Here is a 15,079-nt window from a genome sequence, read left to right as displayed (position 1 = left end):
CCAGAGGGGGCAGGGTGATGGGACAATGTTCTGCAGGAAACCTTGCGTCCTGGCACCATACAGATGTGACATGTGCCATTACCGGGTTGTACTGACGACATCCCGGGGATCTACACACTATTAGGCTACATGCACATGCTGCGTTTTTGGTGCAGTTTTGTTGTCCGAATGTTCTCACTTTTGACTTCCCAGCAAAGTCTATGAGAATTCAGATTTGTCACAAACATCTGACAAACTGCAGCAGTTTCTATCTTTTTGCGTTTTGTCCCTGCATCTCTCACTAGTGATGGGAAGACTCGCAAAGCAATCTCACATGACTCTGGGTCGCCAGGGTGTTGATCCCTGGTATGGCCAGATACCGGTCCCCATATATTCTATGGGGACCAGAATCCGGCACAAAGGGGTAAGAGCAAGCGCTTCATACTTACCGAATCACCGGCGCAGCGGTCACACTGCTCCCGCGACCTCTCATTCTTCTTTCAGGGTCGCTCATTAGGCTCATGCATATTCACTGCTTCCCCTGCCCACCGGCGTCTGTGATTGGTTGCAGTAAGACGCGCCCTCATGCTGAGTGACAGCGTGTCTGACGCTTCCAATTACAGACTCGGTCTGCAGGTCTATATTGTACAGAATAATAAATAAATTGAGAACTTGACGTGGGGTCCCCCCATATTATGATAACAGCACAGATAAAGCCCACAGCTACAGGCTGCAGCCCCCAGCCATGCACTTATCTTGGTTGCTTATCAAAATAGGAGGAACCGCACGCGGATTTTTTAAAATTATTTAAATAATTTATAAAAACGGCGTGTGATCCCCTTCAATTTTGATAACCAGCCAAGGGGGCTGGTATTCTCAGACAGTGTAGACGCATGGTTATTGGGAGCCCCCCAGCCTAAAAATAGCAGCATGCCGCCACCCAGGATTGTCGCTTCCATTAGATGTGACAACCCCAGCACTTTACCCGGCTCTTTCTGATTGCCCTGTGGCGGTGGCAATCAGAGTAATTAAAAGGTTAATAGCAGCCCACAGCTGCTACCAAGCCCTAGATTTGTAATGCAAGGGACGCAAACATCAAACAAGTCCTTTATTTCAAATAAAATACAAGACCACCCTCTTTCACTTCTTTTTTAACTCCCAAACCACCCCTACAGGTCTAACATTTTATTTACACAAGATCCCACGACGCTTCAACTCTGCTACACCTGTGTCACAGTATGATCATGGAACATGACCGAACACTGTGCGGTTCAGGTTAAGAATGAATGAGCAGCGCAATCAGCGGTGACATCACTCAGATTAGCCAAGGCCATGGCTTAAGATTCCTATGGTCCTCCACAGGTAACCTAACCTCAGGAGACCTCAACAAACTCAGGTGAGGTCAATGAAGTCACATGAGTCAAGTTACCTGCAGTCACAGGTGGATGATCATGGCAACCTCCAGCTGTGTCCGAGGCTACTCAGAGTGACGTCACCACTGATCGAGCGGCTCATTCTCTGACTGGAGCTCACAGCGGGCGGTCATGTTCCATGATCGCACGCTGTGACTTTACATGTAGCAGAGTTGGAATGGAGTAGGTCGTTGATTACGTCAAACCTGCAGGGGTGTTTTGGGGGTTGATAAGGGGATGAAAGAGGGTGGCTTTTTTGCATTTTATTTCAATTAAGGGATTTTTTCGGTGTTTGTGTTTATTTCTTTTCACAGATTAGTGATAGTCTCATAGATGCCTCTTATTACTAATCTAGGGCTTAGTGGCAGCTGTGGGCTGCTATTAACCTCTTAATTACCCCAATTGCCACCCCACCAGGGTAATTGGTGACAATCTTGGGTGGCTGCAGGCTGATATTTTTAGGCTGGGGGACTCCCAATAACCGTGGGTCTCCCCAGCCTGAGAATACCAGCCCCCAGCTGTCTGGCTTTAACTTGGCTGCTTATCAAAATTGTGGGGGACCCCACGAATGTTTTAAATTATTTAAATATTTTTTTTAAAAAAAAAGCCGCATGTGGTTCTTCCTATTTTGATAGACAGCCAAGATAGGCGCATGGCTGTGGCTGCAGCCTGTAGCCGTAGGTTTTACCTGTCCTGGATAACATAATATGGGGATCCCTAAGCTAAATATTTTATTTATTTATTTTTACTGTACGCTATAGACCCGCAGACCAGGTCTGTGATTGGAAGAGTCAGACAGGCTGTCACAAAGGCTGGGGGCGCTGTCTGACTGCAACCACTCGCAGACGCTGGTGGGTGGGGAAAGCAGTGAATATGCATGTGTCTAATGAGCAGCCGTGGAAGAAGAATGAATGGCTGTGGTAGCAGTGTACAGCTACGCTAGTGATTTGGTAAGTAGAGTGCGCTCTATTATTTTTTTTCTTTAGTTTTATTTTATTTTTTTTTTATTTCCTGAGTGCCCTATCCAGATCAATAACCGAAAATTCCCTTAGAAGTCCGGCCCGGCACTCGGGTGCCTTTGAACCCACGGGGGTCGAACTTCATAGTCCGATCCGCCTATCATTGTAATTTTCACAAAAAAAGCATCAAAATAAGAACTAAGAAATGCATCAAAACGCACCAAAAACACAGAAACAAGCGTTTTCTTAAAGATTTCCAGGCTCTCTGGGACAAGGTTAATAGTACCAAAATCAGTCCAAGACAACATATGGTGCATGACACTTCCCCAATGGACAACAAATGGAGGATCAGAACACAAAAACAGGCTAAAGAAACCAATTTAGAACCTAAATAGTCAAAAAGACAGTTAATACCTTAATAATAGGAATTGTAATAGGAGCTGCAGGCATGCGCGTCCCTCGACCCCAACGACCGTTTCGCACCTAGCTTCTTCCACGGGCTTTTTGACTATTTAGGTTCTAAATTGGGTTCTTTAAATAGCTTTTGAGTTCTGATCCTCCATTTGTTAAATTGAATCATTGTTTGTATATAGAGAAAACACTTTGAAGATTTGCCATTTTTGCACATTGCTAATTATACATCTAACCATTTACTGCTATTTACACGAGTAAGGGCTACATACAAATAGTATATCCTTAGCATTTCTACGTTATTAGTGCAATATATATTTATTGTTGTACAATTGTGGTGCTATTTACATATTTTTCTCTGGCACAATATATTTATTTCCAGCGTGCACAACCCATACGTACACCAGTATATTTATTTGCAGTTTTAATTAATTTTTATTTAATTAATTTAATTAATCGGTAAAAATGTTACATTTTTTAGCCCTTTATTGGCTCGTGTTATTGATTTGTGTATATTAATGGTTATATAAATTTTGATACCATCGATTTGTATTTATGCTATGTAATGAATTTCTACTTTTTTATAGTGTTTTTTATTAAATTATCAGATGACATTTGTTGTCAAATATATATAATATACAAATATAATTACCATAAGAGGAATCTTTTACTCTACTACTCTATATCTATTTTTGGCATGTTTACGTTCCTCATAGGAATTTCACTGTTTTAATGTATTTTGCTCTACAGAATATTATAATAAAAAATATATACCGTACATTTGCATGAATCTCTTGGTTAAAAGGTTATTGTTGCTGGGACAAGGGGCAGTTTTGATGTCTCAAAGGTGCAGTTTTTTGTGACAACAAAACTACAGGGTGCGCATATAGCCAAAGTCCGCTGCTTTTAATGTTATGGCTGATGGGTGTATGCCGGGCGGTGAGAAGTGTGGGGCAGATGGAATGGATTATAACTTGGGAGAGAAAAATCTCAAAGTTTTGCATTTATTAAGGACTTATTTGTATGAGGATGATGGGGGTTATGATTGTATAAACTCTCTGCTTCATTCAGACAAATCAGGGGGTCCAGGGCCAACTGCATGCACAGCAGGTATCACGGTGGAGGACACCTAATTCCCTGTCAGCCACATATCGTATGATGATACATCATCACAGGCTGCAGAGGTGCATTGTATTCAGTGCAGCATCTGTTACCTGCAGAGCGTGTGGGAAGGGGCACCTCGCAGGGTCCCAGCTGGATAAACTCATTACACTGCTGGGCACAGTGGTCCGAGGGTTCCTCCCCCAGATCTGCCTCTCATCTTCACAGCTCATTAAGATGCCTCCCAGGAGCCGCACACACCGACGACGGCCCCGCTCCAATTCCTGACTTACAGAGCATACCGGTATACCACAGCTGTGATGCTCTCCATGTGCTGACACCGTTCTATCATAGCTGCGATGCTCTGCGTGTCCTGACTCCTTTCTATCATAGCTGCGATGCTCTGCGTGTCCTGACACCTTTCTATCATAGCTGTGATGCTCTCCATGTGCTGACACCGTTCTATCATAGCTGCGATGCTCTGCGTGTCCTGACACCTTTCTATCATAGCTGTGATGCTCTCCATGTGCTGACACCGTTCTATCATAGCTGCGATGCTCTGCGTGTCCTGACACCTTTCTATCATAGCTGCGATGCTCTGCGTGTCCTGACTCCTTTCTATCATAGCTGCGATGCTCTGCGTGTCCTGACATCTTTCTATCATAGCTGTGATGCTCTGCGTGTCCTCACTCCTTTCTATCAGCTGCGATGCTCTGCGTGTCCTGACTCCTTTCTATCAGCTGCGATGCTCTGCGTATCCTCACTCCTTTCTATCAGCTGCGATGCTCTGCGTGTCCTGACACCTTTCTATCATAGCTGCGATGCTCTGCGTGTCCTGACACCTTTCTATCATAGCTGCGATGCTCTGCGTGTCCTGAATCCTTTCTATCATAGCTGCGATGCTCTGCGTGTCCTGACACCTTTCTATCATAGCTGCAATACTCTGCGTGTCCTGACACCTTTCTATCATAGCTGCAATGCTCTGCGTGTCCTGACACCTTTCTATCATAGGTGTGATGCTCTGCGTGTCCTGACACCTTTCTATCATAGCTGCAATACTCTGCGTGTCCTGACTCCTTTCTATCATAGCTGCGATGCTCTGCGTGTCCTGACACCTTTCTATCATAGGTGTGATGCTCTGCGTGTCCTGACTCCTTTCTATCATAGCTGCGATGCTCTGCATGTCCTGACTCCTTTCTATCATAGCTGCGATGCTCTGCGTGTCCTGACTCCTTTCTATCAGCTGCGATGCTTTGCGTGTCCTCACTCCTTTCTATCATAGCTGTGATGCTCTGCGTGTCCTGACTCCTTTCTATCATAGCTTTGATGCTCTGCGTGTCCTGACACCTTTCTATCATAGCAGCGATGCTCTGCGTGTCCTGACACCTTTCTATCAGCTGCGATGCTCTGCGTGTCCTGACACCTTTCTATCATAGCTGTGATGCTCTGCGTGTCCTGACATCTTTCTATCATAGCTGCGATGCTCTGCCTGTCCTGACACCTTTCTATCACAGCTGCGATGCTCTGCGTGTCCTGACACCTTTCTATCACAGCTGCGATGCTCTGCGTGTCCTGACACCTTTCTATCATAGCTGCGATGCTTTGCGTGTCCTGACTCCTTTCTATCATAGCTGCGATGCTCTGCGTGTCCTGACATCTTTCTATCAGCTGCGATGCTCTGCGTGTCCTGACACCTTTCTATCATAGCTGCAATACTCTGCGTGTCCTGACACCTTTCTATCATAGCTGTGATGCTCTGCGTGTCCTGACATCTTTCTATCATAGCTGCGATGCTCTGCCTGTCCTGACACCTTTCTATCATAGCTGCGATGCTCTGTGTGTCCTGACTCCTTTCTATCATAGCTGCGATGCTCTGCGTGTCCTGACACCTTTCTATCATAGCTGCGATGCTCTGCGTGTCCTGACACCTTTCTATCATAGCTGCGATGCTCTGCGTGTCCTGACACCTTTCTATCATAGCTGTGATGCTCTGCGTGTCCTGACTCCTTTCTATCATAGCTGCGATGCTCTGCCTGTCCTGACACCTTTCTATCATAGCTGTGATGCTCTGCGTGTCCTGACTCCTTTCTATCATAGCTGCGATGCTCTGCCTGTCCTGACTCCTTTCTATCATAGCTGCGATGCTCTGCATGTCCTGACTCCTTTCTATCATAGCTGCGATGCTCTGCCTGTCCTGACTCCTTTCTATCATACCTGCGATGCTCTGCGTGTCCTGACACCTTTCTATCATAGCTGCGATGCTCTGCGTGTGCTGACACCTTTCTATCATAGCTGTGATGCTCTGCGTGTCCTGACACCTTTCTATCATAGCTGCGATGCTCTGCGTGTCCTGACTCCTTTCTACCATAGCTGCGATGCTCTGCATGGGCTGACAACTTTCTATCATAGCTGCGATGCTCTGCATGTCCTGACACCTTTCTATCATAGCTGTGATGCTCTGCGTGTCCTGACTCCTTTCTATCATAGCTGCGATGCTCTGCGTGTCCTGACACCTTTCTATCATAGCTGCGATGCTCTGCGTGTCCTGACACCTTTCTATCATAGCTGCGATACTCTGCATGTACTGACACCTTTCTATCATAGCTGCAATGCTCTGCATGTCCTGACTCCTTTCTATCATAGCTGTGATGCTCTACGTGTCCTGGCACCTTTCTATCATAGCTGCGATGCTCTGCGTGTCCGGACTCCTTTCTATCACAGCTACGATGCTCTGCGTGTCCTGACTCCTTTCTATCATAGCTGCGATGCTCTGCGTGTCCTGACATCTTTCTATCATAGCTGCGATGCTCTGCGTGTCCTGACACCTTTCTATCATAGCTGTGATGCTCTGCATGTCCTGGCACCTTTCTATCACAGCTGCGATGCTCTGCGTGTCCTGACATCTTTCTATCATAGCTGCAATGCTCTGCGTGTCCTGACTCCTTTCTATCATAGCTGCGATGCTCTGCATGTCCTGACACCTATCATAGCTGCGATGCTCTGCAGATCCTGACATCTTTCTATGATAGCTGCGATGCTCTGCAGATCCTGACATCTTTCTATGATAGCTGCGATGCTCTGCGTGTCCTGACACCTTTCTATCATACCTGTGATGCTCTGCATGTCCTGGCACCTTTCTATCACAGCTGCGATGCTCTGCGTGTCCTGACATCTTTCTATCATAGCTGCAATGCTCTGCATGTCCTGACACCTATCATAGCTGCGATGCTCTGCAGATCCTGACATCTTTCTATAATAGCTGCGATGCTCTGCGTGTCCTGACACCTTTCTATCATAGCTGTGATGCTCTGCATGTCCTGGCACCATTCTATCATAGCTGCGATGCTCTGCGTGTCCTGACTCCTTTCTATCATAGCTGCGATGCTCTGCATGTCCTGACACCTATCATAGCTGCGATGCTCTGCAGATCCTGACATCTTTCTATCATAGCTGCGATGCTCTGCGTGTCCTGACACCTTTCTATCATAGCTGCAATGCTCTGCGTGTCCTGACTCCTTTCTATTATAGCTGTGATGCTCTGTGTGTCCTGACTCCTTTCTATCATAGCTGCGATGCTCTGCGTGTCCTGACTCCTTTCTATCATAGCTGCGATGCTCTGCGTGTCCTGACTCCTTTCTATCATAGCTGCGATGCTCTGCGTGTCCTGACACCTTTCTATCATAGCTGCGATGCTCTGCGTGTCCTGACACCATTCTATCATAGCTGCGATGCTCTGCGTGTCCTGACACCTTTCTATCAGCTGCGATGCTCTGCATGGGCTGACACCTTTCTATCATAGTTGCGATGCTCTGCGTGTCCTGACACCTTTCTATCAGCTGCGATGCTCTGCGTGTCCTGACTCCTTTCTATCATAGCTGAGATGCTCTGCGTGTCCTGACACCTTTCTATCATAGCTGCGATGCTCTGCATGTCCTTACTCCTTTCTATCATAGCTGCGATGCTCTGCATGTCCTGACACCTTTCTATCATAGCTGCGATGCTCTGCGTGTCCTGACTCCTTTCTATCATAGCTGCGATGCTCTGCGTGTCCTGACACCTTTCTATCATAGCTGTGATGCTCTGCGTGTCCTGACACCTTTCTATCATAGCTGCGATACTCTGCGTGTCCTGACTTCTTTCTATCAGCTACGATGCTCTGCGTGTCCTCACTCCTTTCTATCAGCTGCGATGCTCTGCGTGTCCTGACACCTTTCTATCATAGCTGCGATGCTCTGCGTGTCCTGACACCTTTCTATCATAGCTGCGATGCTCTGCGTGTCCTGAATCCTTTCTATCATAGCTGCGATGCTCTGCGTGTCCTGACTCCTTTCTATCAGCTGCGATGCTCTGCGTGTCCTGACTCCTTTCTATCAGCTGCGATGCTCTGCGTGTCCTGACTCCTTTCTATCAGCTGCGATGCTCTGCATGTCCTGACACCTTTCTATCATAGCTGCGATGCTCTGCGTGTCCTGACACCTTTCTATCAGCTGCGATGCTTTGCGTGTCCTCACTCCTTTCTATCATAGCTGCGATGCTCTGCGTGTCCTGACTCCTTTCTATCATAGCTTTGATGCTCTGCGTGTCCTGACACCTTTCTATCATAGCTGCGATGCTCTGCGTGTCCTGACACCTTTCTATCAGCTGCGATGCTCTGCGTGTCCTGACACCTTTATATCATAGCTGCAATACTCTGCGTGTCCTGACACCTTTCTATCATAGCTGTGATGCTCTGCGTGTCCTGACATCTTTCTATCATAGCTGCGATGCTCTGCGTGTCCTCACTCCTTTCTATCATAGGTGTGATGCTCTGCCTGTCCTGACACCTTTCTATCACAGCTGCGATGCTCTGCGTGTCCTGACACCTTTCTATCACAGCTGCGATGCTCTGCGTGTCCTGACTCCTTTCTATCATAGCTGCGATGCTTTGCGTGTCCTGACTCCTTTCTATCATAGCTGCGATGCTCTGCGTGTCCTGACACCTTTCTATCATAGCTGCGATGCTCTGCGTGTCCTGACACCTTTCTATCATAGCTGCGATATTCTGCGTGTCCTGACATCTTTCTATCATAGCTGCGATGCTCTGCATGTCCTGACACCTTTCTATCATAGCTGTGATGCTCTGCATGTCCTGACACCTTTCTATCATAGCTGCGATGCTCTGCGTGTCCTGACTCCTTTCTATCATAGCTGTGATGCTCTGCGTGTCCTGACATCTTTCTATCAGCTGCGATGCTCTGCGTGTCCTGACACCTTTCTATCATAGCTGCAATACTCTGCGTGTCCTGACACCTTTCTATCATAGCTGTGATGCTCTGCGTGTCCTGACTCCTTTCTATCATAGCTGCGATGTTCTGCGTGTCCTGACTCCTTTCTATCATAGCTGCGATGCTCTGCGTGTCCTGACACCTTTCTATCATAGCTGCGATGCTCTGCGTGTCCTGACACCTTTCTATCATAGCTGTGATGCTCTGTGTGTCCTGACTCCTTTCTATCATAGCTGCGATGCTCTGCGTGTCCTGACACCTTTCTGTCATAGCTGTGATGCTCTGCGTGTCCTGACACCTTTCTATCATAGCTGCGATGCTCTGCATGTCCTGACTCCTTTCTATCATAGCTGCGATGCTCTGCGTGTCCTGACACCTTTCTATCATAGCTGTGATGCTCTGCGTGTCCTGACTCCTTTCTATCATAGCTGCGATGCTCTGCGTGTCCTGACACCTTTCTATCATAGCTGCGATGCTCTGCGTGTCCTGACACCTTTCTATCATAGCTGTGATGCTCTGTGTGTCCTGACTCCTTTCTATCATAGCTGCGATGCTCTGCGTGTCCTGACACCTTTCTGTCATAGCTGTGATGCTCTGCGTGTCCTGACACCTTTCTATCATAGCTGCGATGCTCTGCATGTCCTGACTCCTTTCTATCATAGCTGCGATGCTCTGCGTGTCCTGACTCCTTTCTATCATAGCTGCGATGCTCTGCGTGTCCTGACTCCTTTCTATCATAGCTGTGATGCTCTGCGTGTCCTGACTCCTTTCTATCATAGCTGCGATGCTCTGCGTGTCCTGACATCTTTCTATCATAGCTGCGATACTCTGCGTGTCCTGACACCTTTCTATCATAGCTGCGATGCTCTGCGTGTCCTGACACCTTTCTATCATAGCTGTGATGCTCTGCGTGTCCTGACACCTTTCTATCATAGCTGCGATGCTCTGTGTGTCCTGACTCCTTTCTATCATAGCTGCGATACTCTGCGTGTCCTGACTCCTTTCTATCATAGCTGTGATGCTCTGCATGTCCTGACACCATTCTATCATAGCTGCGATGCTCTGTGTGTCCTGACTCCTTTCTATCATAGCTGTGATGCTCTGCGTGTCCTGACACCTTTCTATCATAGCTGTGATGCTCTGCGTGTCCTGACACCTTTCTATCATAGCTGCGATGTTCTGCATGTCCTGACACCTTTCTATCACAGCTGCGATGCTCTGCGTGTCCTGACACCTTTCTATCATAGCTGTGATGCTCTGCGTGTCCTGACACCTTTCTATCATAGCTGTGATGCTCTGCGTGTCCTGACACCTTTCTATCATAGCTGTGATGCTCTGCGTGTCCTGACACCTTTCTATCATAGCTGTGATGCTCTGCATGTCCTGACACCTTTCTATCATAGCTGCGATGTTCTGCATGTCCTGACACCTTTCTATCATAGCTGTGATGCTCTGCGTGTCCTGACATCTTTCTATCATAGCTGCGATACTCTGCGTGTCCTGACTCCTTTCTATCACAGCTGCGATGCTCTGCGTGTCCTGACACCTTTCTATCATAGCTGTGATGCTCTGCGTGTCCTGACACCTTTCTATCATAGCTGTGATGCTCTGCGTGTCCTGACACCTTTCTATCATAGCTGTGATGCTCTGCGTGTCCTGACACCTTTCTATCATAGCTGTGATGCTCTGCATGTCCTGACACCTTTCTATCATAGCTGTGATGCTCTGCGTGTCCTGACATCTTTCTATCATAGCTGCGATACTCTGCGTGTCCTGACTCCTTTCTATCATAGCTGTGATGCTCTGCGTGTCCTGACTCCTTTCTATCATAGCTGTGATGCTCTGTGTGTCCTGACTCCTTTCTATCATAGCTGAGATGCTCTGCGTGTCCTGACACCTTTCTATCATAGCTGAGATGCTCTGCGTGTCCTGACACCTTTCTATCATAGCTGCGATACTCTGCGTGTCCTGACTCCTTTCTATCATAGCTGTGATGCTCTGCGTGTCCTGACACCTTTCTATCATAGCTGCGATGCTCTGCGTGTCCTGACTCCTTTCTATCATAGGTGTGATGCTCTGCATGTCCTGACACCTTTCTATCATAGCTGCGATGCTCTGCGTGTCCTGACTCCTTTCTATCATAGCTGCGATGCTCTGCGTGTCCTGACACCTTTCTATCGTAGCTGCGATGCTCTGCGTGTCCTGACATCTTTCTATCATAGCTGCGATGCTCTGCGGTGGCCGTTACCTGTGAACTGCTTGTGGTTCCCGTAGTCCGGGGAGCAGGGCACCGGGAAGAACCTGTGCTGCAGCGTCTCCTGCTGAGCTGCGAGCACCGCCATCATCTCTCCACCAGGATAACCATAAACAAGGAGAAAACCCAGGAGTGCGGTGATCAGAGCGAGGACCCCGCACAGCACAGCGCTCCGCCATGACCGGCCCGCAACACGGCCCCTCCGGACGCTGCAGAAAGAAGATTCAAGAATTTACTGCACGGTCTGTGTCTAGCACTGTTATGGGGGCGCGGTCTGTGTCTGGCACTGTTATGGGGGCGCGGTCTGTGTCTGGCTCTGTTATGGGGGCGCGGTCTGTGTCTGGCTCTGTTATGGGGGCGCGGTCTGTGTCTGGCTCTGTTATGGGGGCGCGGTCTGTGTCTGGCTCTGTTATGGGGGCGCGGTCTGTGTCTGGCTCTGTTATGGGGGCGCGGTCTGTGTCTGGCTCTGTTATGGGGGCGCGGTCTGTGTCTGGCTCTGTTATGGGGGCGCGGTCTGTGTCTGGCTCTGTTATGGGGGCGCGGTCTGTGTCTGGCTCTGTTATGGGGGCGCGGTCTGTGTCTGGCTCTGTTATGGGGGCGCGGTCTGTGTCTGGCTCTGTTATGGGGGCGCGGTCTGTGTCTGGCTCTGTTATGGGGGCGCGGTCTGTGTCTGGCTCTGTTATGGGGGCGCGGTCTGTGTCTGGCTCTGTTATGGGGGCGCGGTCTGTGTCTGGCACTGTTATGGGGGCGCGGTCTGTGTCTGGCTCTGTTATGGGGGCGCGGTCTGTGTCTGGCACTGTTATGGGGGCGCGGTCTGTGTCTGGCTCTGTTATGGGGGCGCAGTCTGTGTCTGGCTCTGTTATGGGGGCGCGGTCTGTGTCTGGCTCTGTTATGGGGGCGCGGTCTGTGTCTGGCTCTGTTATGGGGGCGCGGTCTATGTCTGGCTCTGTTATGGGGGCGCGGTCTGTGTCTGGCTCTGTTATGGGGCCGCGGTCTGTGTCTGGCACTGTTATGGGGGCGCGGTCTGTGTCTGGCACTGTTATGGGGGCGCGGTCTGTGTCTGGCTCTGTTATGGGGGCGCGGTCTGTGTCTGGCTCTGTTATGGGGGCGCGGTCTGTGTCTGGCTCTGTTATGGGGGCGCGGTCTGTGTCTGGCTCTGTTATGGGGGCGCGGTCTGTGTCTGGCTCTGTTATGGGGGCGCGGTCTGTGTCTGGCTCTGTTATGGGGGCGCGGTCTGTGTCTGGCTCTGTTATGGGGCCGCGGTCTGTGTCTGGCACTGTTATGGGGGCGCGGTCTGTGTCTGGCTCTGTTATGGGGGCGCGGTCTGTGTCTGGCTCTGTTATGGGGGCGCGGTCTGTGTCTGGCTCTGTTATGGGGCCGCGGTCTGTGTCTGGCACTGTTATGGGGGCGCGGTCTGTGTCTGGCTCTGTTATGGGGGCGCGGTCTGTGTCTGGCTCTGTTATGGGGGCGCGGTCTGTGTCTGGCTCTGTTATGGGGGCGCGGTCTGTGTCTGGCTCTGTTATGGGGGCGCGGTCTGTGTCTGGCTCTGTTATGGGGCCGCGGTCTGTGTCTGGCACTGTTATGGGGGCGCGGTCTGTGTCTGGCACTGTTATGGGGGCGCGGTCTGTGTCTGGCTCTGTTATAGGGGCGCGGTCTGTGTCTGGCTCTGTTATGGGGGCGCGGTCTGTGTCTGGCTCTGTTATGGGGCCGCGGTCTGTGTCTGGCTCTGTTATGGGGGAACGGTCTGTGTCTGACACTGTTATGAGGGCACGATCTGTACCTGGCTCTGTTATGGAGGCACGGTCTGTGTCTGGCTCTGTTATTGAGGCACGATCTGTACCTGGCTCTGTTATTGAGGCACGATCTGTACCTGGCTCTGTTTTGGGGGCACAGTCTGTGTCTGGCTCTGTTATTGAGGCACGGTCTGTGTCTGGCTCTTTTATAGGGGCACTGTCTGTGTCTGGCACTGTTATGGGGGCACGGTCTGTGTCTGGCACTGTTATGGATGCACGGTCTATGTCTGACATTGTTATGGGGGCACGGTGTGTATCTGGCTCTGTAATGTGGGCACGGTCTATGTCTGGCATTGTTATGTGGGCACAGTGTGTATCTGGCTCTGTTATGGGGACACGGTCTCTCTCTGGCTCTGTTATGGGGACACGGTCTCTCTCTGGCTCTGTTATGGGGGCACAGTCTGTGTCTGGCACTGTTATGGGGGCACAGTCTGTGTCTGGAACTGTTATGGGGGCACAGTCTGTGCCTGGTACTGTTATGGGGGCACGGGCTGTGTCTGGCATTGTTGTGGGAGCACGGTGTGTATCTGGCTCTGTAATGGGGACACGGTCTATGTCTGGCTCTGTTATGTGGGCACGGTGTGTATCTGGCTCTGTTATGGGGGCACGGTCTCTCTCTGGCTCTGTTATTGGGGCACGGTCTGTGTCTGGAACTGTTATGGGGGCACGGTCTGTGTCTGGAACTGTTATGGGGGCACGGGCTGTGCCTGGTACTGTTATGGGGGCACGGGCTGTGTCTGGCACTGTTATGGGGGCACGGGCTGTGTCTGGCACTGTTATGGGGGCATGGTCTATGTCTGGAACTGTTATGGGGGCACGGGCTGTGTCTGGCTCTGTTATTGGGGCACGGTCTGTGTCTGGCTCTGTTATGGGGGCATGGTCTATGTCTGGAACTGTTATGTGGGCACGGTCTGTGTCTGGAACTGTTATGGGGGCACGGGCTGTGCCTGGTACTGTTATGGGGTCACGGTCTGTATCTGGCACTGTTATGGGGACATGGTCTCTCTCTGACTCTGTTATGGGTAACGGTCTGTGTCTGGCTCTGTTATGGGGGCACGGTCTATGTCTGGCACTGTTATGGATGCACGGTCTATGTCTGACATTGTTATGGGGGCACGGTGTGTATCTGGCTCTGTAATGTGGGCACGGTCTATGTCTGGCATTGTTATGTGGGCACAGTGTGTATCTGGCTCTGTTATGGGGACACGGTCTCTCTCTGGCTCTGTTATGGGGACACGGTCTCTCTCTGGCTCTGTTATGGGGGCACAGTCTGTGTCTGGCACTGTTATGGGTGCACAGTCTGTGTCTGGAACTGTTATGGGGGCACGGGCTGTGCCTGGTACTGTTATGGGGGCACGGGCTGTGTCTGGCATTGTTGTGGGGGCACGGTGTGTATCTGGCTCTGTAATGGGGGCACGGTCTATGTCTGGCTCTGTTATGTGGGCACGGTGTGTATCTGGCTCTGTTATGGGGGCACGGTCTCTCTCTGGCTCTGTTATTGGGGCACGGTCTGTGTCTGGAACTGTTATGGGGGCACGGTCTGTGTCTGGAACTGTTATGGGGGCACGGGCTGTGCCTGGTACTGTTATGGGGGCACGGGCTGTGTCTGGCACTGTTATGGGGGCACGGGCTGTGTCTGGCACTGTTATGGGGACATGGTCTATGTCTGGAACTGTTATGGGGGCACGGGCTGTGTCTGGCTCTGTTATTGGGGCACGGTCTGTGTCTGGCTCTGTTATGGGGGCATGGTCTATGTCTGGAACTGTTATGTGGGCACGGTCTGTGTCTGGAACTGTTATGGGGGCACGGGCTGTGCCTGGTACTGTTATGGGGGCACGGGCTGTGTCTGGCACTGTTATGGGGTCACGGTCTGTATCTGGCACTGTTATGGGGACATGGTCTCTCT

The 15,079-nt window shown here is 50.2% G+C and overlaps 1 protein-coding gene across 1 annotated transcript in view; it reads right to left on the bottom strand.

The window, feature by feature from the left end:
* OGFOD3 (2-oxoglutarate and iron dependent oxygenase domain containing 3) overlaps window positions 1-15,079 on the bottom strand; it is a 139,400-nt gene that overhangs the window by 123,187 nt on the left and 1,134 nt on the right. The window contains exon 2 of the mRNA XM_075350662.1: window positions 11,375-11,589. Within this exon, the coding sequence (XP_075206777.1) occupies window positions 11,375-11,589 (215 nt within the window). The remainder of the gene's footprint in view (window positions 1-11,374; window positions 11,590-15,079) is intronic.

Source organism: Anomaloglossus baeobatrachus, chromosome 5 (genome assembly GCF_048569485.1).
Source record: "Anomaloglossus baeobatrachus isolate aAnoBae1 chromosome 5, aAnoBae1.hap1, whole genome shotgun sequence".
In the NCBI taxonomy this organism is placed as follows: domain Eukaryota; kingdom Metazoa; phylum Chordata; class Amphibia; order Anura; family Aromobatidae; genus Anomaloglossus; species Anomaloglossus baeobatrachus.
This window is presented reverse-complemented; position numbering and strand designations above follow the sequence as displayed.